General features: G+C 38.6%; 1 protein-coding gene across 1 annotated transcript in view; it reads right to left on the reverse strand.

Annotated features, from left to right (window-relative positions):
- Nucleotides 1-26,242, reverse strand: part of LOC126295310 (vitellogenin receptor-like) — a 120,969-nt gene that overhangs the window by 28,504 nt on the left and 66,223 nt on the right. The window contains exons 16-20 of the mRNA XM_049987756.1: nt 23,412-23,528; nt 23,194-23,338; nt 15,125-15,318; nt 9,968-10,120; nt 5,587-5,714 (exon numbers count right to left, since the gene is read on the reverse strand). Of these exons, the coding sequence (XP_049843713.1) occupies nt 5,587-5,714; nt 9,968-10,120; nt 15,125-15,318; nt 23,194-23,338; nt 23,412-23,528 (737 nt within the window). The remainder of the gene's footprint in view (nt 1-5,586; nt 5,715-9,967; nt 10,121-15,124; nt 15,319-23,193; nt 23,339-23,411; nt 23,529-26,242) is intronic.

Consider the following 26,242-nt stretch of genomic DNA (forward strand, 5'->3'; position numbering starts at 1 on the left):
TATCATGTTTATATTCGTATTATTCTAATGCTGAATAGTGATTTTCCCATGTTTCCTGTTTCTCTAATGACAGTTTATTGGGCAGCCAGGATTTAAATGAGAGCAGCAAACAAAAGAATACTTGGCATAATGTTTACATTATTTTCATGGTGAATAAAATACTGCATAGGATTCACAATTCATGTGTGTTTCTATTGGAAATATCTCTTGTCACAGGTAGGAAATTCAGAACAGAGTTGGCCCTATTGAATATACTAGCAATGAAACTATCATACTACACTCAAAAATGTTAATAGAATAAAACCTGATAAAAAGGCCTAATTTGTTGACTTTGCGGGACCTAAACTTTGAAAATGGTTGGGCTTGCTATCCTTATGATAATTGTAAAAGCAAGGATCAATTATTTGCCAACAAATTGTTGATACATACATCGATCACAAAACAATGTCCCTGTAACCACTTCAGGTGTTTTTACATTTTCCCCGAAAACAAACTGGATAATGCCGACTGGCTTTTCAAACTGCAGTTTATAATTAAATGTTTTTTAGACTTTTGGAAAAATAATCAAAGTCAAACTGTATCAATTGAAGAAATACCGTGGCATTGCTGGTTAAATTTCTAAGTTTATGGTCCTTAGAAAATTAGAGAATATGGCATACTTATTCAGATGCTGTGTGAGTCAAGTACAGGATACATTTCCTCATTTAATATCTATTCCAGCACTGAACAGCCTTCAACAGAAACACTGATGACCCTATTGACATTATGGAAAGTAGCATCATCCCTACATGGATAATTATTGTAACGGTATAGAACTTTCGGAAAGTTACTCGAAAAGGAAATGAGAGTTTGTGGAACTATACAGCAAAATAGGGGATTTCTGGAAAAATTGAAGTGCACAAAAGTCAATGTGTGAAGCTTGTCATCAACAGAAAGGTGACAAGCAGCTGGCAACAAGCCAAGTAATATGAATTATCACTGAAAGCACCACAAGTTTGTACAAGACATGTGGACGGCGAAGTGTTAAATCTATGTTCATAGCATCTGTAGCTTCTCACAGATTTTAAATTTATGATAACTAGGATGAAATATGAGGCACAAGACGTTCAATTTTCACAGAAACAAATTTAGATTTTGGAGTTCACGGATTGTAAAGGGGAAGCAGTGGTCAAGAAAGGAAAGATTTGTGGTCTATCCCCAATATTCAGTCCATACATTGAACACACTAAAGGAAGCTATGGGAAGCAAAAGAAGTTTACAGAAAATACAAAGTTTGTGAATGACATTGTCAGACACCACAACTATGGAAGATACTAGCCATTACATTCAACTGCTCATTGAAGAGGCAAGGTTAACTGCTACTAAGGAGGTTCAAGGCTAATGGAATTTAGTAAAAATTGGCCAACACTAAAGGAATTTTATCGGGATATTACGTAGGTTAGTTTTGCTGTTTGCATAGCATTGAAAGAACAGCTGAAATGGAGCAAATACAAAATTGCATTAGCAATAGCAAGAATGGTATTTTTGGAAAATTGTACGATATTCAAAAATATTTAATATTATGTAGTCTTTCCAAAAGGTCTGCCTGTAGTGTCAACTTTTAGGGAACTTTACTGCATACAGGCAAGAGAATAGAAGCTTATTAAATTTGTGTTACAAAGGAATGCTGAACATCAGCTGTATCAGCTAACTAATGAGGTACTATTGACATCCACATACTTCCTAACAAGTGTAGTCGATGGCTGTGTCAATTTCTACATTAACACACAAGCAACTTAAGACCAGCAAAGTTCCACCATGAGGTACTGCTACACTAATTGCAATATTTTAAGTGCATTTTGCTTTAATGCAGTTTTGTAATTCATACACAATTATTTAGAACTGTTACCAATAAAAATTTACTACAAATGAAACTGGGAGGTAAACAGTTTCAATTACAGGGATTATATGCAGACAAGAGTCAAATTTTTGCAGATTTCCAAGTTTAACACCTTTTCCAAGTTAAAGTACACTATTGTGGCTGAAAGTATGTATTTCTATACTAAGTGACATATTTATCTGATCTATGGAACTTTTCAATCCTTTATTTTATACACTGGCACAACTTCCTTGCACTTCAGGAAACACCACTAAAAACATTCTGGAATGATGAATGCATGGTGATTAAGTACTTCACTAATATTAAAATATAGTGTTATACAAATCCCACCTAATACAACACAGTAACTTCAGAAGCAATTTTTTGAATTAAAAATTATGCAAAAGCAATGGCAGAAACAATCCATGGAAAACTGAAATGTATTTTTTGAAGTGTCACTTCTCAAAGCAACATTTACAATATTTTCCCATGACCCATTAGAAATGTAAACAGCTTTGAAGTCAACCTCAGAGTCAGTCTTGCTACTGTGCTGGCATAAGCTGTCATCAGCACACTGGTCGGTAAAGATAAAGTGCAAAGATCGATTAGTAGTTTAAGCACACCTATCATGAGAGATAGATATTTACCCACAAGGAACAAGCTGCTAACACCTTGACACCAGGTATTTCGGCCGCCCTATATGGAGGGCCTCAATCATCCAGGTTGGCATCTGTCAATTTACTCATAACCTGTGATAAATTAAGCCTGTTCTATGACAGTACAGTGACCATATTAGTAACTAACAGGATTAGTTTATCTCAACCAGCAGTGAGAAACTTAAGGTTTTTATAGCAAGATCACCAATATGGACATTACATCAGTCAACAAGATGACTTACTGATGAGCTTGTACCACAGAACAGGGACTACTCAATTTAAGTAAACATTTCCAGTTCTTGTAAATAAAAAACAGTATTAATCCACATGCAGATTTATGTTTTAGAAAGAGGATACCTGCCACCTATAACATCCCCTCCCTTCCTTCTTTGGGGTCCTAGACCCTACAATGGCAAATTAGGGTAATTCAGTGGCACTTTAAGGTAATCAACTTAGCTGAAGATTTTGCTTGCTTCTCTTTAGTTTGCAGGGGGTGGGTGGGGGTGGATAATGTTCAAGTGTTTCTACTCTCGAATTTTGACGTGTTCTTGTATGTACTCCAGGAGGGGAAGCTGCAGAAGTAATCAAATTTTTCTTCTCAGACTTTGCTTACTTTGACATGAATTCCCCAGTGTTGCCAACCAGTATACCAATGGTAGATTAAAAACAGTTGGAATGGATTGAATACCTGACAGCTCCAAGCACATGGTCAAGTTCACCATGTTGAAGGTACTGTAAAGTTACAATACTTTATTTTGATTGTGGGTCCCTAGTGTTCAGGTTAATACAGGAACTATTCCGAATTGCGTCTCCCAACAAACTTGTTGGACCAAGTAATCACTTCATTAATTCAATATTGTGATCAACAAGTGCAAGTAGCTGCAACCAGATATCAGTTCTTTCGCTTGCACGAAAAGCCAGAACAGACTTACTGCCAGTGTTACACAGAATAAACGGGTATGACTAAGAAGTTTAAATTTCAGTCTAGTTGTGGCAACTTTTACAGGGATTTAATGATATGTGAAGCAATAACATTCACTGTTTCAGATGGTAGAATATGGGAACAGATTTTAAAATATTCCGATCCATAACTTCAAGTATTGCAAATCTTAGAGCACTATGACTAAGGTGCCATAGCAGGTGATAAGTTTCATCAGGCCCAGATTTGTCGGGTCTTCACTGTTCGCGACCGTCCCAAGCAGCCACAATGAGTACATACACAACTGTGCTAACAGCCATGTAGACATGGCAACAAGCCTGTTTATTTAGTGAAGTGTTGCCCTATGTTTTGCTTACCATAAAGGACAATATTGCCCATCACATAATGCAACTTGTTACATGTGCAGAAAAGAAGGCCACGAAGCAGTTTCTTTGCAACAGCACGAAAATGCCAATTTTGCCAGCTCCCAGAAAAAAAGCTTGTGCATATGCAGAGAATGTTACGTTTTAGAAACTAAAATGGTTTGACTGGAGGCTCTAACTAAATCATCCAGTTTGGCATACGTCAGTTTACTCACAGAGCAGGTTTGGTTTATTACAGGTTATGGCAATACAGTGATCAGATTAGTGACTATACTGGGACTAGTTTACCTAACCAGAATTTTAGGTAACTGGCCATGAGAAACAAGTTTGTAACAGAAGAATTACCAAGATGGACATTACATCAGTCAACAGGACGACTATTACTGATGAGCTTATACTACAAAACCATGAACTCGATTCAAGTTAAGTAAATATTTTCAGTTCACAAGAATAATTGTTTTAATCCACGTGTGCATTTGCAGATAAAGGATACCAGCCACCCATAATGTCCTCTCCCATGTGGTACACTACTCTAGTTATTAAAAATTGTGTAGCCTTTATTACAAAAACTGAAATTTTGCCATCAGCAGATTCTTTTGCGTGCATTGTTTTCTTGTCTTGAATGGCAGATTTTATTTGGAAGAAATGTTTAGTTTCAGTCTTATGATTTATCACTACAGTATTATTCTGCAGTAGTGGGCTAAAGTAAAATGTTTCAGCTGAAGTATTGGTTCTTATTTACAAAAAAAATTAGAGTGGAAACAGAAAAATTAAAGAGATCTTTGGAGAAAAGAACCACTTGCATTAATATAAAGAGCTCAGATGGAAACCCAGTTCTAAGCAAATATGGGAAAGCAGAAAGGTGGAAGGAGCATATAGAAGGTTTATACAAGGGTGATGTACTTGAGGACTATATTATGGAAATGGAAGGGGAGGTAGGTGAAGATGAAATGGGAGATATGACACTGCGTGAAGAGTTTGACAGAGCACTGAAAGACCGAAGTCTAAACAAGGCCCCAGGAGGAGAACATTTCATTACAACTACTGACAGCCTTGGGAGATCCAGTCCTGAAAATTACCATCTGGTGAGCAAGAGGTATGAGACAGGCAAAATACCCTCAGACTTCAAGAGGTTAATTCCAATCCCACAGAAAGCAGGTGTTGACAGATGTAAAAATTACCGAACTATCAGATAAGTCACGGCTGCAAAATACTAACGCGAATTCTTTACAGACTAATGGAAAAACTGATAGAAGCTGACCTTGGGGAAGATCAGTTTGGATTCCGTAGAAATATCCAAACACCTGAGGCAATACTGACCCTACAACTTATCTTAGAAGCTAGATTAAGGAAAGGCAAACATATGTTTCTAGCATTTGTAGACTTAGAGAGTACTCCAGTCAACACTGTTGAAAGGTTTCTCTCAAATCCTGAAGGTGGCAGGGGTAAAATACAGGGAGCAGATTAACATGCCACTCATTTCACTTTACAGTTACATGCACTTTTTTTACAGTTCAATAATTTTAATCATATTGCCATTCACAATTTTATGTAATGTTTCCTACTAATTTGTACTGACTAATTTCATATAACTTGTCAATGAGAAACTACTCAACCTTAAAATTGTTTTTTAACAAAGCTTTTTCACCTGCTCCTGTGCACTACATGTAAAATGCACCCCTTAATCTTAAGTTACTTCAGGAAGCAGACCCAGATTGGAACTCCTGCTCAAGAATTAAGTCTCAGAAGCTGCTGTCCCACAAAGCTCACCTGCTTCTGTCCCCTCATCAGGCAAAGGTGGCTGCAGCCTCCATTCCCCTGGTGGCACGGGTGGTTCGGCAGCAGCGCCACTCCCCTCACAGCTGTCAGCACTATGTGGTATGTGTCGTCCCCAGCCACTGCAAAATGATACTTCGTGTTCCAAATGGTAAACTGATGTGAGGGCAAAACTTAGGAACACATGGCTGGCCACTATTTTCAGGATTTGAAATTACAAGTTTCACAAATCCAGAGAAGAAATTGCTAATTTTACCAATTTCTGTGTTATTGGATGATTGCCATTTTCACTACTAAATAATGGTCAGCCACTGAGTTCATTTTACATGTAAACTTTGGCGTATATTAGCACACAATTTTATTACCACATTACGAAAATTTAGCTGTAATGTTACAGCTTACACCTAATCTCCCTTTTCTGAAATTCCATGTGGGACAAAATATCTAAAAACGAAGATGTGATTTACCAAACGAAAGTTCTGGCAGGTTGATAGATAAACACACAAAATACAAGCTTTCGCAACCAACAGTTGCTTCATCAGCAAAGTGGGAAGGAGAGGGAAAGACGAAAGTATGTCACACACACACACACAACTTCATTGTACAAGTGATGGCTCTCCATAACGACACCTGTGAATACATTTGCTGTATTTCATAATGGCTGTTATCACTGCAGTGTCCCTTCAGAAAGGCAACCATGTCTGAACAAACAGTTCTGAACACAAGCACTGTATTAATGTAAATATGTTTTGCTCTGAATCACTTTATATTAACATTTTAATCATAAAAACTAAATTTCAGGTAGGTGTGCACTTTACATATTACTGCAGTCATAAGCATTAATTTGAAAATAAATAAGTTGCTAACGAGGTTCAGACTGCTAGCCTTTAATGTAAAATTACACAAATACACAATTCTCTTGACAAATACATGCTAACATGTTAAGGCAATACCTATATCAAGACCAAACTACCTGCTCACGAGGCAAGTCACCCAAATACTGGGTAAGCTGACCACAATCTCAAGTCAATTCCATGTTGCAAGAAATTCACTTTTCTACATTTTCTACACAAAACGAGTGTTTCAATATTTACTCAGTCTGGGCAGACTTGCATAATTAAATTTGTGTGTCCTTTTAAGACTTCCCAACCAAGATTTTACTTTAAAAGCCCTAGATTCAAACAAAAACATGGAGCTGGTTGAATTTGTAGGACTTAATTTATTGGTGGAAACGTAACCATGAAAGATTTTTCAATCTTATACTTTGGTATCAGTATAGAATGTGTTAATCTGCAAAGTTAACAGCTACAAATTTTATGATTACAGCTCAGTGCACTTTGAAAGCCCGAGGGGAAGGGGGGGGGGGGGGGCGTGCAGCATGAAAATTATTCTATATCATTTGGACAGCACAGTTTAATTATAATGGGCTCTAATGTGTTTAAGAGAACCCTGGACCTGGCCACAGCTGTAACTGCAAAAACTAGGTTCAGCTACATGCTACTTGGCACAGCAAAACCACAGAGAGCAATGTCAGAACTTTTTCAATGAAGATCTGTGATGATACAATTAATATATTTATTGGTAAGGATGAAGTTACAACTGACAAAATGTCATTAATACAAAGTAAGCAAAACAATTTAGCAAATATGTTTTTATGTAGCAATTTTTATTATTAATTGTGCTTCCGAGTTCTACATTTTCATTTCGTGCTCATTTTGTTGATAGGCTGAGATGTCTCAAGTGTTCTGGGTTGCTGTTGTGCTGACTGACCAACCAGACTGAATTGTTTCGGTTTCACACTTACTTGCAACAGTTCTATTCCCATCCCCACTATACTTTCAAGAGTTAGCACTGATATTCTGTCAACTACAAATTTAGCATATTTTAGCTCTGGTGATTGTTATGGCTAGATGCACTCAAATTGTCAGATCCTAAGCATCATTTAAATAGATCCAACTGTGTTTAATATGTTTCCTGGTATCTTTATTTCAATATACAAATTACACTGTCCCAAAGTTTACACCATGATACAGGTTTCATATTTCATTTCACAATTTTGAGGCAGTGCTCTGCGACAGCTGGTTTGTTCTGTTTCAGTCATATCACTGAAGTCAGATGCAAAGAACATCAGTGGCCCAGCTAAGAGATGCAACATTAACATAGAATATAATATATACCCAGATTTTGAAGACAAGGACAAAAACTATCCTTTGTAATGTTATCTATGAGGAGAACCCAAGTGTCATACCAAGATTTACCAGAAACCTCAATTGAATTTAAGCAAACACTTTCCCTGCAGATATTCTACCACTTCCAAATAAACAATTATCAACCTTTGTTGAACTTTGTGCTTTTAGTGTGTAAATAGTAGAATTTAAGCAGTGGCACAGTGGCTGTTCTTACAGATTCAGATTGTGCTCTGTTTGAAACCTGCTTTTATTTGTTGTTCATTTATCCACTATTCACAGAGGTTCACAACAATGTTTTCCTGTGGTGGTGGTTGTGGTTAGTGTAACATCCCATCAACAATGAGGTCATTAGAGTGAGCGCAAGCCCGGGTTAGGGAAGGAAATCGGCCGTGCCCTTCCAAAGGAACCATCCCGGCATTTGCCTGAAGCAATTTAGGGAAGTCACGGATAACCTAAATCAGGATGGTCGGAGACGGATTGAACCGTCGTCCTCCCGAATGCGAGTCCAGTGTGCTAACCACTGCACCACCTCACTCTGTGTTTTCCTGTGTATATTGAGTGTTCATATTTTCAAGTTCAAGGAAGAATAAGTTTTAAACTTAAGTGAACATCCTTTTACCTTTACCAAGAATGAACAACAAGTTCCAGTTTTCAGAAAAGTGATGATCATTACAAATGGTTTGCAGTGAATTTATTGCCAACATGTAAAATCTTCAACAATCTTTCGAAAGTAACTCCTATGGAGAAGTGACTGTCAATCCTGTCTTCTTGCAATGCTCATGGCATTCAAAACTCAAATTTTTGTATGATCAGCATCATCCAAGACAATGTACTAAGTCTTACTGAATATTTTTTAAGGGCACCATGAAGTAGAAAACTCAAATTTATTCAACATTTCACATTACACCTCAGTCATTCCTGAACTAGAATATGTTTATATTCTTTGACCACTGCTTTGCAAGTAACAGCTTATTAAAGCACTGTTGTACCTTTAGTGATTTAAAATAGGATAGTACTCCTTTCACAATACTTTATGCAAATTATTGTATGACATCACAATATTGATAATTGCATGAACTTTGAACAGGGTATTGCAAGTTTTAATCCAAGCATGTTCCATGCTTAATTTGTGAACTACTGACGCTAACAGGCAACCATCAACAAGTCAGACGGTTAACTATAGTCTGAAAAAATTATACCAAAAAGATTTTTTATAAAAATCATGCATGCACAATGTCTTGGAAGAGCTCCATATCATGCTAATTAAGGTAGCAGTTCCTGTTATTGAGTACCATGTCACAGAAACATCTGCAGAAAGTCTTTTGAAATTAGTGTTCCATCTGAAAATCCTCCATTTCATGAAGTAATGTTATTGTGATTACGTTTTATTCATGCAGATTGTAAATGTGGTCAATCTCTGTCACTGTCTCAGATCAAGTGTAACTGCTGATTAATATGGACAGAACCATCCCACTACCAACATCAATAACATGTGTTTAAAGTATATGACAAGCCTATCAGTCAGTAAGGCCATCAAAAACATGCACACAACTGCACTCTCACGTAACTGATGCCACACCAGTTTCCTGAGACTGTGCATACGTCAACTTTCCTTTTTATTATATTGTTACACTCCATTCTAGATTTTTCTATTGTTAGGTATTATAAAACCTACCCATATCTGCTTAGATAGCAAAAACATTTGCTAACAGCAAATGAGAGAATTCAATCCTAACTTTCAATAACTGTGTGGGGGAATGCTTGCCTAAAAGATTTTTCGGGCCTCAAATCCCTGAAAACTAGTATCATGGCTTCAGTGATATTTCAATGACAGGTCAGACAGCAAGCTGAAAGTTGCTCAGAAATGCAGGCATAGAACCCAGAGTTAATGTCAAGTGTTTCACTACCATCTGAGAGTGCAGGAATCTGAGGAACACTCAGAAATGACAAGATGCCAGAATTCTTAAGGCGGCCTCCAGATTTATGTATTCTCCAGTTTAACTGACAGCTCTTAAACTGGTGAGTTAACTTAAAAGGTTGAACTTACTAAAAGTTTTAAATTATTTATCCCAAAAGCATTACATGTTTAGGTTTAAATACGAATTTCTTTGAGAGTACTATGTTTATGAAACTTTGTACAGCCATGAGAAGATAAATTACACCAGTGTACCACATGGCATACTTACTAAGGTCAATCTTCTTCACTTTGGAAGCACCATCGAATTTGTTAGCCCAGTACAAGCTGCGCTGGCCGTGGATAGTCCAGAACAGATCCTGTCCCAGAGCAGTTACTGATGTCGGAGATCCTGACAGCTTCTTGAAGACGTGGTGGTCAATACCTGCAAATGTTGTTACATGAGTACAATGTCATTTACACGTGGAACTTCTGCCACCAAACACTGAATATTGCTTGTGGCAGAAATCAGACTTCTGGCGAACTTTTAAACTATACATCTTACAGCATTATCTGAGACAATGGAACTAAGATCAGGATGATTTATTGTATAAAAATGTAGAAAGTTAACACCTTTCAGAAACATTACTTTTAACATATGTGTTAATCCACTTATTTTCTAACATTTGTGGGTAACAATAGCAAATGCAGGATGAATCTATGAATCATTTAATTCATAATTCATATGGAAATAAGCATCTAGTATTGTGGTTTGTGAATTCCTATTTGGGGTACATAATGGAAACCAGTATACACATGCAGATGTCAAACCTTCCTAGTAGATATTGTAAGAGCAAGGTGGGATGATGTTATCCATTCTTGTAGCACTTTTGATGGCAATTTCATTTTTTCCTTTTCTGATATTGTCAACAACAAGTAGTCACAGGAGATTTCTTGTTTCAGCCATACTTCATTAAAATTATTCACAGAGTAGTTTTCGAACTACTGAATGCTACATTTATAAGGAATGGCTCTGTACATGCACACTGAAAACTTTTCAATGTTAGATTTTTGTTTTTAGATTCTTGTAGTCTACTGAAAAGTAGCCTATTTTCCTATGGCCAGTAATTGCTTTTTCGCAAAAAAATCGAATTTTCATCTAGGGTATTCAAATCCTTAAATACAATTGTTTCCAAAATTCTGTAAAATAGGTTTGGGGTCCTCATTTTTCTCTATTAGTAGTGTACTTTAAACTTACTTAGTAAAGTACTTTCTCCTAACTTTGATGGGTCCTGAGAATCATGCACACTATACTCTTGTAAAATAGTACCTTTTTGCCATTTCTTAATTATACAATTTAACTAAACTTTTGTATGTAGTGTATTCCTGTACAATAAGTTGCTACCAGTACTTCACATCAACAGAATGAGAATTTTACAAATTTATAGTTTTTGTAATACAGGTATCTACAAACAAGCATCAAGCACAAAGCATAAGTCACACAGTCATCAGTGTACAAATCTGCAAGTGGGATTTAGCAATAAACTTTCACAATGTTTCTTCACATTAAATGTTTAGGGCCCCAGAGTGAAATTTTAAACCTGCAGACTTCAGATTGTTTGAAGCTGGTAAGCTTTACAATGCCCCTGTGTTTAATCTCAGGTTATGTTACATGCTGCCAAGTAAGCTAGATAATTTAATTACAGGGTTAAAGCCCCAATGAATGGAAGTGAATTTGTGATAAGTCACTGTATGGTGAGAAACCTCCAAAGTAGCTAAATACTTTGTGTAGGTCTTATTGTTCATCTTCCAATGTTGAAGTTAGCAATATTACAACATTAAGCAGAAATTTTCTCCAGTATGCACAAGTTTTTCAGAAATTGCCTTAATAGGTCCTCTTTGTATAATTTGAGGAAATACTGGAAATGAGATGGGTATATTTTAGTATGTGAACAGCAGGTAGCATTCTGTGTAATGTCAAATGCATTACAATATAAGTTGAAGTCTCAGCCAAGTTGTTATACTTAAGTCCTCTGTTCATTTTTAAAGCTATTCTTAAAATCATCAGCTTGGGTTTAATGTATTTAAAAAACTGCCTGCAATTGTGGCTTTAACCTGTTAGTGGCTACTACACTTTGCGTGTTTGCCAAAGGCTGTGACTTGGAAAACAGCTACAGAAATTATACCTATACCAGATGTAAGTGAGCAGTCTAAAGAAAGCACAAGATTATTTCTGTTGATAAAAACTGTAGGTGATATAACAAGTAACTATAAAACCTGCATCTATGATAGTGCTGTGAATATTAATAAATTATTTTACAAAAGATTAACTGTATAGTGTTAATACATTGGAACCATGGACATCTCAATGTTAAGAACATAGTTCAAACATCTGCTTCTGTGTGTGCTGTTTAAAAATTAAGTTCTTAGCTGTTCTGATGCACTAAAAATTTTATGTACACATTTTCTTTTATAATAAATGGTAAAAAGTTAAGTGCTCCTGTTATTATTCAAAACCTCTCCCTGTGGAAATATTTAAATGATAATTTAATTAAATTCTGTAGAAGATTGCTCATTTGTGCCATAAGCAGCTATTGCTTAATATTTAAGGAAGCCAGTTTGCTATCAATGAAATTATTTTCATTGAAAACTTTGTGGTTACATCACCCCTCCTTGTAACAATTACTTCAACAGGCAGTAACAGTAATAGTTTCATGATACTCCCAATTAACTGAGCTAACTGCAAGTTCTGATAAACCATTACAAGCAAAACTTGACCCACATAACTATCCCTTTTTTGGGAACAAAAGTCCATAATTTATGACCAAATGTGTGGGTATGGAAGGAAAACAAGCTGATCTGATCAATGTGGAAAAATGTGCAGAATGTAGTGTGTGTGTGTGTGTGTGTGTGTGTGTGTGTGTGTGTGTGTGTGTGTGTGTGTGTGTGTGTGTGTGTGTAGATCATATTCTGGAACATTAGAGCTGGTTGCTGTAACACCTGCAGCTTTATGATTTAATTTTCATTTCATATTGAACAGCTAAAATTCTATTAACCATCTATGACCCATGAGCATATACAAGAATACTTACATCCAGTAAAAACATTTCGACTTTCAAGATTAGCAGCATGTTGTTTTCAGTCTTGAAACTGGTTTGATGCAGCTCTCCATGCTACTTTATCTTGTGCAAGCTTCATCTCCCAGTACCTACTGCAACCTACATCCTGAATCTGCTTAGTGTAGTCATCTCTTTGCCTGCCTCTACGATTTTTACCCTCCACGTTTCCCTCCAATACTAAATTGGTGATCACTTGATGCCTCGATATGTCCTACCAACCGATCCCTTCTTCTGGTCAAGTTGTGCCACAAACTCCTCTTCTCCCCAATCCTATTCAACACCTCAACAGTTATGTGATCTACCCATTTAATATTCAGCATTCTGTAGCACCACATTTCAGAACCTTCTATTCCTTCTTGTCCAAACTATTTATCGTCCATGTTTCACTTCCATACATGGCTACACTCCATACAAATACTTTCAGAAAAGACTTCCGACAAATCTATACTCTATGTTAACAAGTTTCTCTTCCTCAGAAATGCTTTCCTTGCCATTGCCAGTCTACATTTTATATCCTCTACTTCGACTATCATCAGTTATTTTGCTCCCAAAAAGCAAATCTCATTTACTACTATAAGTGTCATTTCCTAATCTAATTCCTCAGCATCACCCGATTTAATTCGACTACATTCCATTATCCTTGTTTTGCGTTTCTTGATGTTCATCTTATATCCTCCTTTCAAGACACTGTCCATTCCATTCAGCTGCTCTTCCAAGTCCTTTGCTGTCTGAGGTTCTCTGATGACATTGTAATTCTGTCAAAGTTATTGCTTCTCCATGGATTTTAATAACCTACTCCGAATTTTTATTTTGTTTCCTTTACTGCTTGCTCAATATACAGATTGAATAACATCGGGGAGAGGCTACAACCCTGTCTCACTCCTTTCCCAACCACTGCTTCCCTTTCATGCCCCTCGACTCTTATGACTGCCATCTGGTTTCTGTATAAATTGTAAATAGCCTTTCACTCCCTGTATTTTACCCCTGCCACCTTTAGAATTTGGAAGAGAGTAATCCAGTCAACATTGTCAAAAGCTTTCTGTAAGTCTACAAATGCTAGAGAAGTAGGTTTGCCCTTCCGTAATGTAGCTTCTAAGATAAGTTGTAGGGTCAGTATTGCCTCACGTGTTCCAACATTTCTACGGGATCCGAACTGATCTTCCCCGAGGTCGGCTTCTACTAGCTTTTCCATTCGTCTGAAGAATTCGATTTAGTATTTTGAATCTGACGTATTAAACTGATAGTTCTGTAATTTTTATATCTGTCAACACCTGCTTTATTTAGCAGCATTGTGGTTCTTAAAACAAATCTTTTGTAACAATTTTTTGGTTTGGAGAATTTTGCACTTTGCAGTTGTGACAACTGCACATTCTGCAGTGTCATTGTCAATTTTTACAAGCCCACTCTTTCAGATGTGTGGTGTAAACTTTTGGGACAATGGTATTAGCACATACTACTTTCCTTTCGACTTATTGTTTCTGTCTCATGTGACTGCTTATGAATACTTGGAAAACATGCTACAGTATTTCTCAAATATGTTGGGTACCCACGCCAATGAGCACTAGCAGGATATTGTCATTAAGGGGGAGCAGCACCAACAGTTACTGGTTTACTTTTATCACCTAAGAGCACCTCAAAGATGGTGAGAAAACTTGAAGACCCATGAGAAATTAACTATCCCACAAAACTAATATTTTAAGAATAAGCACTGAAATTTAAAATACATCAGTCCTCTATATTTCTTCATTGATGACTGAAAACTGGATTAGTTATTTTAACATGTACAGAGGTGCTTGAACCACTGCATGAAAATGCTACAGGAAGTAGCCAAAGTTGTACAATGGGACATACTTTCTACCCTGCACTTATTAACTGCAGTTTGCTGACTATGGATGTAAATGCGACAAGTCCAGTCACAGGAAACAGCCTCACTGCACAATATTTACAGTGAAAATATGCTCAGCTTTACACTTGTAGAAGAAGTCTTGGCTGTGATGAAATTACTTTTTATTAATGAAACACGTTTTGCAGAATTCAAGGCATCTTCAGATTGGTTAATGTTGATAAACAAGTTTAATGTATTTATTACAGAGTAGTTACTCTCCATCATGTAGATGTTTTATTGATGTCTAACATTTATTGGCAAATGTGAAGGTGACTAATTAGGCAAAACACAAGTCACTGATGAGGAAAACCAGTAATTTCAACATTGCAACCCAGACTTCTATATACTTGTTGCTGTATCTGAATGCCATAGACTGGCAAAGTTTTACACTTGTAGAATAGTTTTGTAAAAAATACAGATGAATTAACAGTTTAGCTATTATTACCATCAGAGGCAAGACTTCCTATGGCGTTCGTCCCTGAATCTGCCACAAAGACTCTGTCCAGGTTGCTGTCGTACCAGAGAGAGACATAGGGCCCTGACACTTCCTCCAGCACATGGACACGCTGTCCAGAACCGTCCATCAGGATCTTGTCCACATGCACATGTGAAGATGAGCCAAATGCCACAAACATGTACCTGCACCATAACACCAGTCACAGTTCATATTACTCAAGTCACTTTTATTATTATAATATGTACAGCATTCTTATTCAATTTAATATTCTTTACAGTAAATTTATAATCGGCGAATCATTTAAGGCAGTCTGCTGCCAAATCTAATTTGGCTTCTACAATATTTCAAAATACATCAAAACAGACTGCAGGATAACAATATAAGGCCTGAAGTACTAAGCAATTAAGTGGCTCAAGACTGTGTGCCAACTTAGTACAACAAAAATGTTAGAAAAGGAAACAATGAACACACTGTTCTCTGATCCACTTCAAAATGGCAGAAAACTTCCCATGGAATTCTAACGTGCATAAGATAGGCACTGCAAGAATTGAGCTCATGACCTAAAAGCTTGCTTCATGAAATACTAACCATATTACCACTGATTAACGGTAAGGGAAACCATGACCCATGCTACAGATTTATTATGGCCATCTGCATTCTAAAAATACAGGATGGAAATTATCAGGTATATGTCCAATTTTTATGTGTGGATGCAGCCACATACACTTTAACCCAATAACTAATTTGGGTTAAGTTTAGTATCATGCTGAATCTACACAACAGTTCTTTGACCTCATGTTCATGAAAATTTCTTGCAACATTTACTGTCAAACCTCATGAAAGTGCGAAGATAGTTCCTGATGCTACATGTGTATAGCCTTCAGCACTTTATAACTGATCTACACTGTGTGTAAAAGAAAGATACACTTAGCATACAACACTTATGACTTTTCTACAAGGGCTGAGCCATTCTTTCTTGCTGCTTCTGTGACAGTTTGCAGCATGAATTCAAAAGAGTGTGTGTAATGCTCATAGGTGGCAGCACACACCTAACAGTAGCTTGATAATTTGTAGACACTTTGCATTTCACACACATTAAACAATGGAGGTGATTGAAGAGGAGTAATCTGGCACAAAAATATGTGAACTATAGCCACCACAACAGTTGCAAGTAAGCTTATAGTGAAGCTGTATTATTTTGCAGAACAGTAATTAGATATTTCAAGGACTTTAAGGCCATCTTGTCTATGTGGGATTGTGTTTTGGCTTCTGCTGTGACTGAAGTTATCACCAGAGTTTTGCAACTGATTAGCAAGTAATATGTAACTTCACTGCAGTGTTACAAATTTCATATGGCAGTATCTTTACAATTATGCAGGACCCATATCCTTAGGACTTGCACATCTTCTAAACAAAAGGCTGTGCCAATAGAGACAAGCCACGAGGTGCTCCATCTCATTGCTGACTGAGGGTACATGTGTCTGGATTCCATTATCACCACTGACAAGTATTTAGCCAATACTGATACAGCATACCAGAGGTTGTACAGAGTTTCAGGGAGAGCATAAGGTAACAATTGACAGGATTGGGGGAAAAAAATACAGTAGAAGAATGGGTAGCTTTGAGGGATGAAGTAGTGAAGGCAGCAGAGTACCTAGTAGGTAAAAAGAATAGGGTTAGTAGAAATCCTTGGGTAACAGGGAATACTGAATTTCATTGATGAAAGGAGAAAATATAAAATGCAGTAAATGAAGCAGGCAAAAAGAAATACAAACACCTCAAGAATGAGATCGACAGGAAGTGCGAAATGGCTAAGCAGGGATGGCTAGAGGACAAATTTAAGGATGTAGAGGCTTCACACTGGGGGGTAAGATCCATACTGCCCACAGGAAAATTAAAGAGATGTTTGGAGAAAAGAGAACCACTTGTATGAATATCAAGAGCTAAGATGGAAACCCAGTTCCAAGGAAAGAAGGGAAAGCAGAAATGTTGACTGGAATACTCAAATCCTGAAGGTAGCAGGGGTAAAATACAAGGAATTAAAGGCTATTTACAATTTGTACAGAAACCAGATGGCAGTCATGAGTTGAGGGGGGCACTAGGGAAGCAGTGGTTGGGAAGGGAATGAGACAGGGTTGTAGCCTATCCCCAATGTTATTCAATTGGTATATTTATTTATTTTTATTTTTATTTATTTATTTATTTAACCTGGCAAGATTAGGGCCATCAGGCCCTCTCTTACATCTAACCAGGCATTCTACTTATTTTACAGTCATATGTTTCAGTAGGCATGTTAAACTACATCTAATACAAAAAGTGAGATAAACAATTAGAAAGGTACACCTCGAAAAATACATTATTGAAGTGAAAGATTTAAGATAGGAGTGCTGGCAGCGGGGAGTATGAGGGAGACTCATGGTGAAGCGAGGAGAAGAATAGAGAGACATGATGAAACATAATTAAGGAAAATATAAAGAAAAAGGAGACTGCGTGTCTAATAGAGATAGATGAAGAGGAAGGCATCTCAGGAGCAAGATAGGAGACACTAGCTTTGCTATTTGACAGATGAGAGGATTTGCCTTGCACATTAATTTTGTGGAGAATTTTATGCGGATGATAGTAGGAAATGCTTCAACTTCTTCTTAAAAGCGACAGGAGATTGAATTTTCCTCAAGGTAAGGGGCAGTTTGTTCCAGAGGCGGACAGCGGCAACTGAGAAGGAGTTTGCAAAAGTTTTTGTTTTGTGAGTGGGCACAGTTAGGATACCAGATAAGAGTGACCTCGTGTTTCGATTATGATGGCATGACAGGATTTTAATCTCTGAAGCTAGGTACTGGGGTGCTTGCGCGATGAGGAGTCGGTGAAGTAGACATAGAGTGTGGTAGTCACGCAGTTTGTCCGGCCGCAGCCACCCTAGCTCGGAGTATGAAGCACTAACATGATCATATCGGCGAATGTTGCAGGTGTAACGCACACAGGCATTCATGGTTAGCTCTAGCCGTCTTTTGTTTTCACTACTCATGCCTTGTTGAATCACATCACAATAGTGGAGGTTCGGTAGAACGAGTGCTTGCACGAGCTGGCGTTTCAAGACCTGTGGGAATATGTTCCGAAACTTTTTGAGAGCATAGAGACAAGCAGACGTTTTTCGGCACACTGCGACTGTATTCTCCGCCCAGTTGAGATGCTCGTCCAAAATTACACCCAAGTTCTTCACTGTTTTCTGATATGGTATTGGAGTACCTTCGAGCAGAATAGGAGGTAGCCGTTCGCGGAAATCTGAACTTATTAATTTCTGATGGGCTATTAAGATTACTTGCGTCTTTTTTGCATTTAATTTAAGCCCCAGGTTTTTCGCCCATGTCACTACTGAAGACAGATCATCATTCATCAGAGCGATTGCAGTGTTTACGTCTTCAGGTCTGACGCTGAGGTAGAGCTGGAGGTCGTCGGCATAGAAATGATGTTTACAGGAGGACAAAACCGACGAAATATCGTTGACATATAAAGAAAACAAAAGTGGTCCTAAGACTGATCCTTGTGGCACTCCCGAAGAAACATGTTTCCAGGAAGATTTTTCATTTGCGCAGACAACACATTGCTGTCTGTCTTTTAAGTAGCTTTCAAACCATCTCATTGCACTATCAGAGAAATTAAGCTGTTACATTTTTCTGAGTAATATGTCAAAGTTAACAGTGTCAAAAGCTTTGCTGAAGTCCAGTAGCGTCAATATTGTTGCCTTTCGATTGTCGATGGCATATTTCAGGTCATCAGTTACTTTAATTAGAGCAGTGTTTGTGCTGTGATGTTTACGGAAACCGGATTGAAATTTGTCATATAGACTGAATTCATGCAAGTGTTCAGTGATTTGGTCATGAACAATATATTCCAGTGCTTTGGAAACAGCAGGCAGTATGCTAATTGGTCGGTAATCACTAGGCAGTTGCGGGTTTTCGACCTTAGGGATGGGTCGAATTATGCTTCTTTTCCATGCAGTGGGGTATATTCCGTTCACGAGGGAAAAATTAAATATGTCAGTTAAGACAGGTACTAAGATATCGGCAACATTCTTAATCATGGTTATACCGATACTGTCGTTGCCTATTGCATCAGAAGAGATTCTCATTATTGCTTTTCTTGCCGTATTTGTTGTTACATGTTTTAGATGAAATGTATCGTTGTTAGTTATCCTGTTTGGGGATTCTTGTGGACGGAAATCATCAGCCGTGCTGGTATTCAGAGGTGCAGAGAAGAATTCATTTAATTCGTTAGCTGACACATGAAAAGTAGTTTCCGATTTTGCCTTTCCGACCCCCAGGCTACGGAGATTCTTCCATAGAGTCGTGGGTGTCAGATCGCTGCATACGAGGGAGCGAGCATGCCTGATTTTGGCATTGCGAATGCATTGTTTCACTCTGTTCCGTAGCTTTCTATATTCTTCAAAACGTTCGGGTTTCGGATCTGCCTTGAAACGCCTGTGGGCAGCATCCCTATTAGTCATCATTTGACGTAATTCAGCTGTCAGCCATGGAGCAGGAGATTTTCTTACACGGACTGTGCGCACAGGTGCATGTTTGTCATAGAGGGCAGTGAGTTTATCACCAAGTTCATTAATTTTGCCGTCAATTGTAGGTTCTCTGATTATTTGATGCCATGAGATTTCTGAGCAATCGGCTGTTAGAGCGTCAAGGTCAATACGTTTCATGTTCCTACAAGTTATGTAACGCGATTTGATCCTTGGGGGCTGCACAGAGTAGGCCAGGAATATTACATCATGTGCTGAGAGGCCAGGGGCCGATGATTGACCAACATCTCTTACTTTGTCAGTCTGTTTCGTTGCGATCACGTCTATAAGAGTATGACTGTGCGCCGTATGGTGTGTAGGTTGTAATGGAAGAATGTTCATGCTATTGCAACTAAACAATCTTCTTAGGTTTATTGCGGAGGGAGTGTCTCTTAGCAGGTCTATGTTCAAGTCACCCATTACGATGACATGTTCGTATTGACACTGAAGTGAATGTAATTCCGACTGGAAGGAACTCATTGAGCTTATTTTTGGTGGCTTGTACACGACGCCAGTCAAGAATTTCCGACTTTGTATATTTATTTCAATGAACATGAATTCAGCCTCTTTTTCTTCAGCAGGATTTGACGTACATAAGACTTTCGCTTTGAGATCTGTTCGTATATATGCGCCGACCCCGCCACCTCGCTTTTTTGATCTGTCTGCCCTAAGAAATGTGTACCCTGGGAGATGAATAGATGCAGAGGATATGTGTGGTTTCAACCACGTTTCGGATAAGAGGATTACGTGGTAGTTTAGTTGGTGGAAGAGGAGGCTAAGTTCTTCGTAATGTGCAGGTAAAGACTGAATGTTGCAGTGAGCTGCTAAAAGCTCGGACGCGTTCCGCTGAGCAGCCTGGAGTAGGGTGGCAGACTGGTTTGTCCCTTTGTTAGGCACTACCTGCCGCGAGGGGCACTGACCGGTGTTTCCGCCCAGTGACATATTCCAGGGGTGTCCGAGATTTTGCGCGCCCTGTTTGTGACTCCGCGAGAGCCGAAAGAAAAGCGACTGCAAGAGATTTCCTGAGGTTGCGGGAGTATAGAAAATGGATTAGTGGTATTCGATGCAGGGAGAATATGACCAAAATGGTGACAGCTGTGTGTCACTGAGTATACTATGTCGTAAGAGGAAAAGTGTAATTAGAGTATTTGAAACAGCTTAGGGTGGAAATAAGGGAAAGAGGAGTGATTTAAGAGGCCGATGCTGCCAGCAGAGAGAAGAAAGCTTAATATTTAATAGAGTATCGTAGGAAGCTAGAATTAAATTGAAATTTGCTAAAGTGATACTGATAGTAATTTTTGTTATGAACAATTTAAACCGAAGAGATGGTTGACTAATGAACTAAAGGAGAGACAAATAATTGCAATAGAACTATTACAGAATGGAAGAGAATAAACTGAGAAAATGAAAAAAGTATTAGCAGTAACTAAAACTAAGCAATGGCTACAGCTAAAGACACAAAAATAGTAAAAAGTTAATACAGTTACAAAAACAATTAGTTGAAGGTACAAATAATTGAAAAGTTAATAAGTTACAAAAACAATTAGTTGAAGGTACAAATAATTAAAAAGTTAATACAATTACAAGACTATATCTGAGTATAGGACTGTTAAAATTTGAAAATGGTGTTAAGTTTGACTTTTGGCTCGAGTAGGTTCACTTAATACTATTTAGTTCTGTCATGTTTGTGACTGTCTTCTTTCCAGCTGCAGTCTTAATGATTACTCTGCCATCCTGAGTCCACACATTCTGAAGACCGAAATGGGATATGGCACTGTTTAAAATCTTTAGCCGCTCGTGTGTCAGATCTTCCCTTATTGTAATCCCTGTCCTTGCTAACTTCTTCTTCTGGGTAAAGATCTCAGCCCTTTTTCGGTACGACACAAATTTAATAATTATTGGACGAGGTTTGGTAGCACCTGGTAGTTTTCGTCCCACCCGGTGGCTCCTGTCAATGTCTGCCTTGGTCACTTCGACGCCTAATTTTTCACGCGCAACCTGTATAAGCAGGTTGTCCGTGTCTTCTTCTTTATTTTCTGCTACTCCAAACAGTCGTAGACTATTTCGCCTTTGGTACTGTTCTAGCTCGTCTGTGGCGGCAGATAGTTTCACTTCCAACTCTCGTGCCTTTTTCTCGTATTCAGACACAGACTTTAGTGCTGTAATTTCGGCAGTATTGGCCTCAACAGTTTCACGCATTTTGGCCAATACTGCTGCCGTTACAGTATCTGATATGGTGCCTGCTATCAGATCGAGATTGTTTTTATCGCGAAGCGCAGCGTTTACCTCAGAGCGAACCAACTCCGCTATACCGGGAGCCGCGGCCGCACCTTCCGCCAGGAGCAGGCCCGCCGCACCTGCTGCTTCCCCGCTGCTGGACGCACTGCTGTTGATTCTTCTGTTTACCATTTTCTCGCAGATATTGGCGGAGCACAGAAAAAAATAGCACTACTGCACAGAACACTGTTGTTTACACGATTTCCACTTGTACTAGACAACACCACCTGCGAGAACACCTTCGAATTCGACTAAATTTCGCGAGCCGAACTTAACACGTGTTACACTGCAGCCGCCATATATGACTACCGAGCAAGCAGTGAAGGAAAGAAAATTCGGAGTAGGCATTAAAATCCACGGAGAAGAAATAAGAACTTTGAGGGTCTCTGATGACATTGTAATTCTGTCAGACAGCAAAGGACTTTGAAGAGCAGCTGAATGGAATGGATAGTGTCTTGAAAGGAGGATATAAGATTAACATCAAGAAACAAAATGAGGATAATGGAATGTAGTCGAATTAAGTCGGGTGATGCTAAGGTAATTAGATTAGGAAATAGACACTTGTAGTAAATGAGTTGCTATTTGGGGAGCAAAATAACTGATGGTCGAAATAGAGAGGATATAAAATGTAGACTGGCAGTGGCAAGTGAAGAGTTTCTGAAGAAGAGAAATTTGTTAACATTGAGTATAGACTTAAGTGTCAGGAAGCCATTTCTGAAAGCATTTGTATGGAGTGTAGCCATGTATGGAAGTGAAACATTGACGATTAGAAGTTTGGACAAGAGAATAGAAGCTTTTCAAATGTGGTACTGCAGAAGAATGCTGAAGATTAGATGGGTAGATCACATAACTAATGAGTAGGTATCGAATAGGATTGGGGAGAAGTTTGTGGCACAACTTGAACAGAAGAAGGGATCAGTTGGTAGGACATGTTCTGAGGCATCAAGGGATCACCAATTTAGCATTGGAGGGCAGTGTGGACAGTAAACATCGAAGAGGCAGACCAAGAGATGAATACACTAAGCAGATTCAGAAGGACATAGGCTGCAGAAGGTACTGGGAGATGAAGCTTGCACAGGATGGAGTAGCATGGAGACTGCATCAAACCAGCCTCAGGACTGAGGACAAGGAGGCATGATTTTAGTCAAGTTTATGTTTACAATCAAGCAAAGCAAACTGCCTTGACAGCTTGTTATGCCTTACAGCCAATACATACCCCTGATCTGGGACAACAGCCAGACTCAGTGGCGGTTCGGCCCCCGTGCTTCTCAACAACACAGCCACTGTTTTGGTGTTCATGCTCATTGCATTCACTGTTGCAAGCTCTGAATCACTCCAGTACACGTTGTTACCATATGCATCTGCAAAGGTTGGTTATTAGACCTATGTACAACTTCGTCACAACACCACAAGGCAACAGTCCACCCCACTTACCATATGACAGGCTCATGATCTTCCCAATTCCTTTCTCGAGGAGTGGTCTGATTACATTAGTGGACATCGCCATTGAGAACAATTTCTTCTCTTCACTCTCACTCAGTATCAGCATGTCTAGAAGCAGTAATATTGAAGGTAAGTTTTGTGCATTCACTTCCAATATTTTATCACAGGTTAACATGAAGTATTAAGATATTTCTTGCAATAAATCCAAGAAGAAACCTATCCACTCAATTTTGGCACCTGCTTAATTGAATGTAAGTAGGGTCCACACTAGGTTAACGTAATAAGCTAAACTAAGCCTGACAGTCAAGAGAGTTAACAGAACACATAATGAGCATCTACACTTTAATTTCAAAACACTTGACTAGGCTATACCTGTGCATTTGTGGTACAAAATTTTAGTAACTACTATTAAGCGCAAAGGAAGGCAACAACCACTGAATGTACAATCTAATCATTATCAAACACCTACTAATCACATCAGGGATGAAAACTTGCAGCATGAATCTTTAATTGCCACAGAAAATACTATGGCTGCTCTCAGTTATTTGTGGAATGTTATAGTAAACTTACCACATGACAATGTTAATATGGAAATTTTTCCTCTTTGTAGAATCAGAAAAGATAGGGACACTAAGTGTTGCATTCATTCCATGTAAACGTCTCATGAAAATCCTTACTTTTACAACATGTAAAGTGTCAAAAGAAAAATTGTCGAAATTTGTAAACTACTTCAAAATGTCAATCATATGTCAAGGCTATTTTCACATACCTCCTTCCAATCAAATGTTTCAGTATTATTGAATTAATACTTTTTTCCTGAAAGTTGCCTCTTCAGCATCTTTACATTTTTTACACTTAGATTCTAATACATACTACATAACTATATGGTTAACAAGGGACTTAGGTCAATTCACAACCACAGTACTATAGTTTAAGAATACAGAATAATTTTGGAATGGATGGGTAGAAATGTTGCACCAATGACATTTAAAACATTTAAACTCAGTACCACATAGGATTTGTTAAAATAAGTTACGTATTTAATGCTATTCTTCATTTGGTTTGTGTATGTTTTACATGCTTCAGGGACATGCAGCACCACAAGACTGCTGACATTGCGAGTGTCCAATTGTCTGTTTCCATGGAGTTCCTCTTGTCTGAAGTTCCATGTTACTGGGCTTCCCACGAGTAAAGACCTGTGATGCTAGACACTGAAGCAGCAAGAGATTTTAGTCATACTCCTATTATGTGACTAATTCATTTTGAGGTCATGTTAACTCTTACTATTAAATTAATACACACAAAGACGTTTTGAATCCCCAGTTCCCAGAACTCAGAAAGTAACAATGACTGCATGTTGTACCACAAAGACAGTCCCTCTGCTCAGAGATGTCACTAAACCCACTTTAAGATGTAAACAACCAGTCATGACTAGTGCCTATTAGATGGAGGGGTCCAACAGCCAATCAGTTGGAGTCATTGCACCAGGAAGGAGGTACATGGCTCGTCTTGGCTGTAAGTTCAACCTTGCCTAGACGGTCGATACTGTGGTTCGATTAGCTCTGCATTGTTACTCTGTGCTAGGAAGGGCTCTCAAGGGAAGTGTCCAGATGTCTCCGAGTGAACCAAACCCATGTTGCTCTGACATGGAGAGAGAGGCAGGACCTACCAATGACATGCCTCACTCAGGCCACCCAAGAGCTACTACTGCAGTGGGTGACTGCCACCTACAGATTATGGCTGAGGAACCCTGACACCATGTTTAATAATGCTTTTTGTGCAACCACAGGGTGTCTACTATCAACGGTGTGCAATAGGCTGTATGATTGCAACTTCACTCCTGACATCCATGGCAAGGTCCATCTCTGCAACTACAACACCATGCAGCACAGCAGATGGGCCCAGCAACATCCTAAATGGACCACTCAGGACTGGCATTACATTCTCTTCACCTATGAAGGTCACATATGCCTTCAACCAGACAATTGTTGAAGACTTGATTGAAGGCAACCTGGTCGGGCTGAACACCTGACACTGTCCAGCGACTGCAGCAAGGTGGAGATTCCCTGCTGTTTTGGGGTGGCATTATGTGGGGGCCAACATATGCTGCTGGTGTTCAGGGAAGGCACCGTAATGTCTTTACAGTATGACTGCCAGCCTCTGGCTGATAGTGCAACCTTATCAGCAGCATTATTTTTGAGTCATTTGTCTTAATTGACAATTGACTCCCCCATTGTCGACATTTTATCTTTAACGAAGTCTTTCACATCACTATTAGAGTGGCCAACATTTTCTCCAGACATGAACTCTATGAAATATGCCCGAGAGATTGGAAAGGACTTTATGGACAGCATGACTGACCAACCACTCAAGGGACCTATGCTTAATTGCCATTGAGGAGTGGGACAATGTGGACCAACAGTGCCCTGATGAATTTGCAGGTATTACACCACAAATACAGGCATGCATCACTGCAAGATTGTGTGCTACTGGGTATTAGATGTACCCAGTCTGTACAGCAATCTGGAGCACTACCTCTGAAGGTCTGACTGTATGGTGTTGCAATGTGTTTTCGTGAGCAATAGGAAGGGCAGAAATGACATTTTCATCTGGTTTTTCTGTACAGGTTCTCGAACTAATTAGACTGAGGTGATACAAACCTCCATGTGTTTAACTTAGTTGATAATGAGAAATACATTGCTCTACACTTTTTCTAGTACCAATTTCCAAGAGGTTTCAATCCCATGGTCAAGGCAGTTAATGGGAATTTTTAAGAGGCAGAAGCAATTCCACATACAACTTTTGCACTCTAGAATTGATAG

This window comes from Schistocerca gregaria, chromosome 11 (assembly GCF_023897955.1).
Source record: "Schistocerca gregaria isolate iqSchGreg1 chromosome 11, iqSchGreg1.2, whole genome shotgun sequence".
In the NCBI taxonomy this organism is placed as follows: Eukaryota; Metazoa; Arthropoda; class Insecta; order Orthoptera; family Acrididae; genus Schistocerca; species Schistocerca gregaria.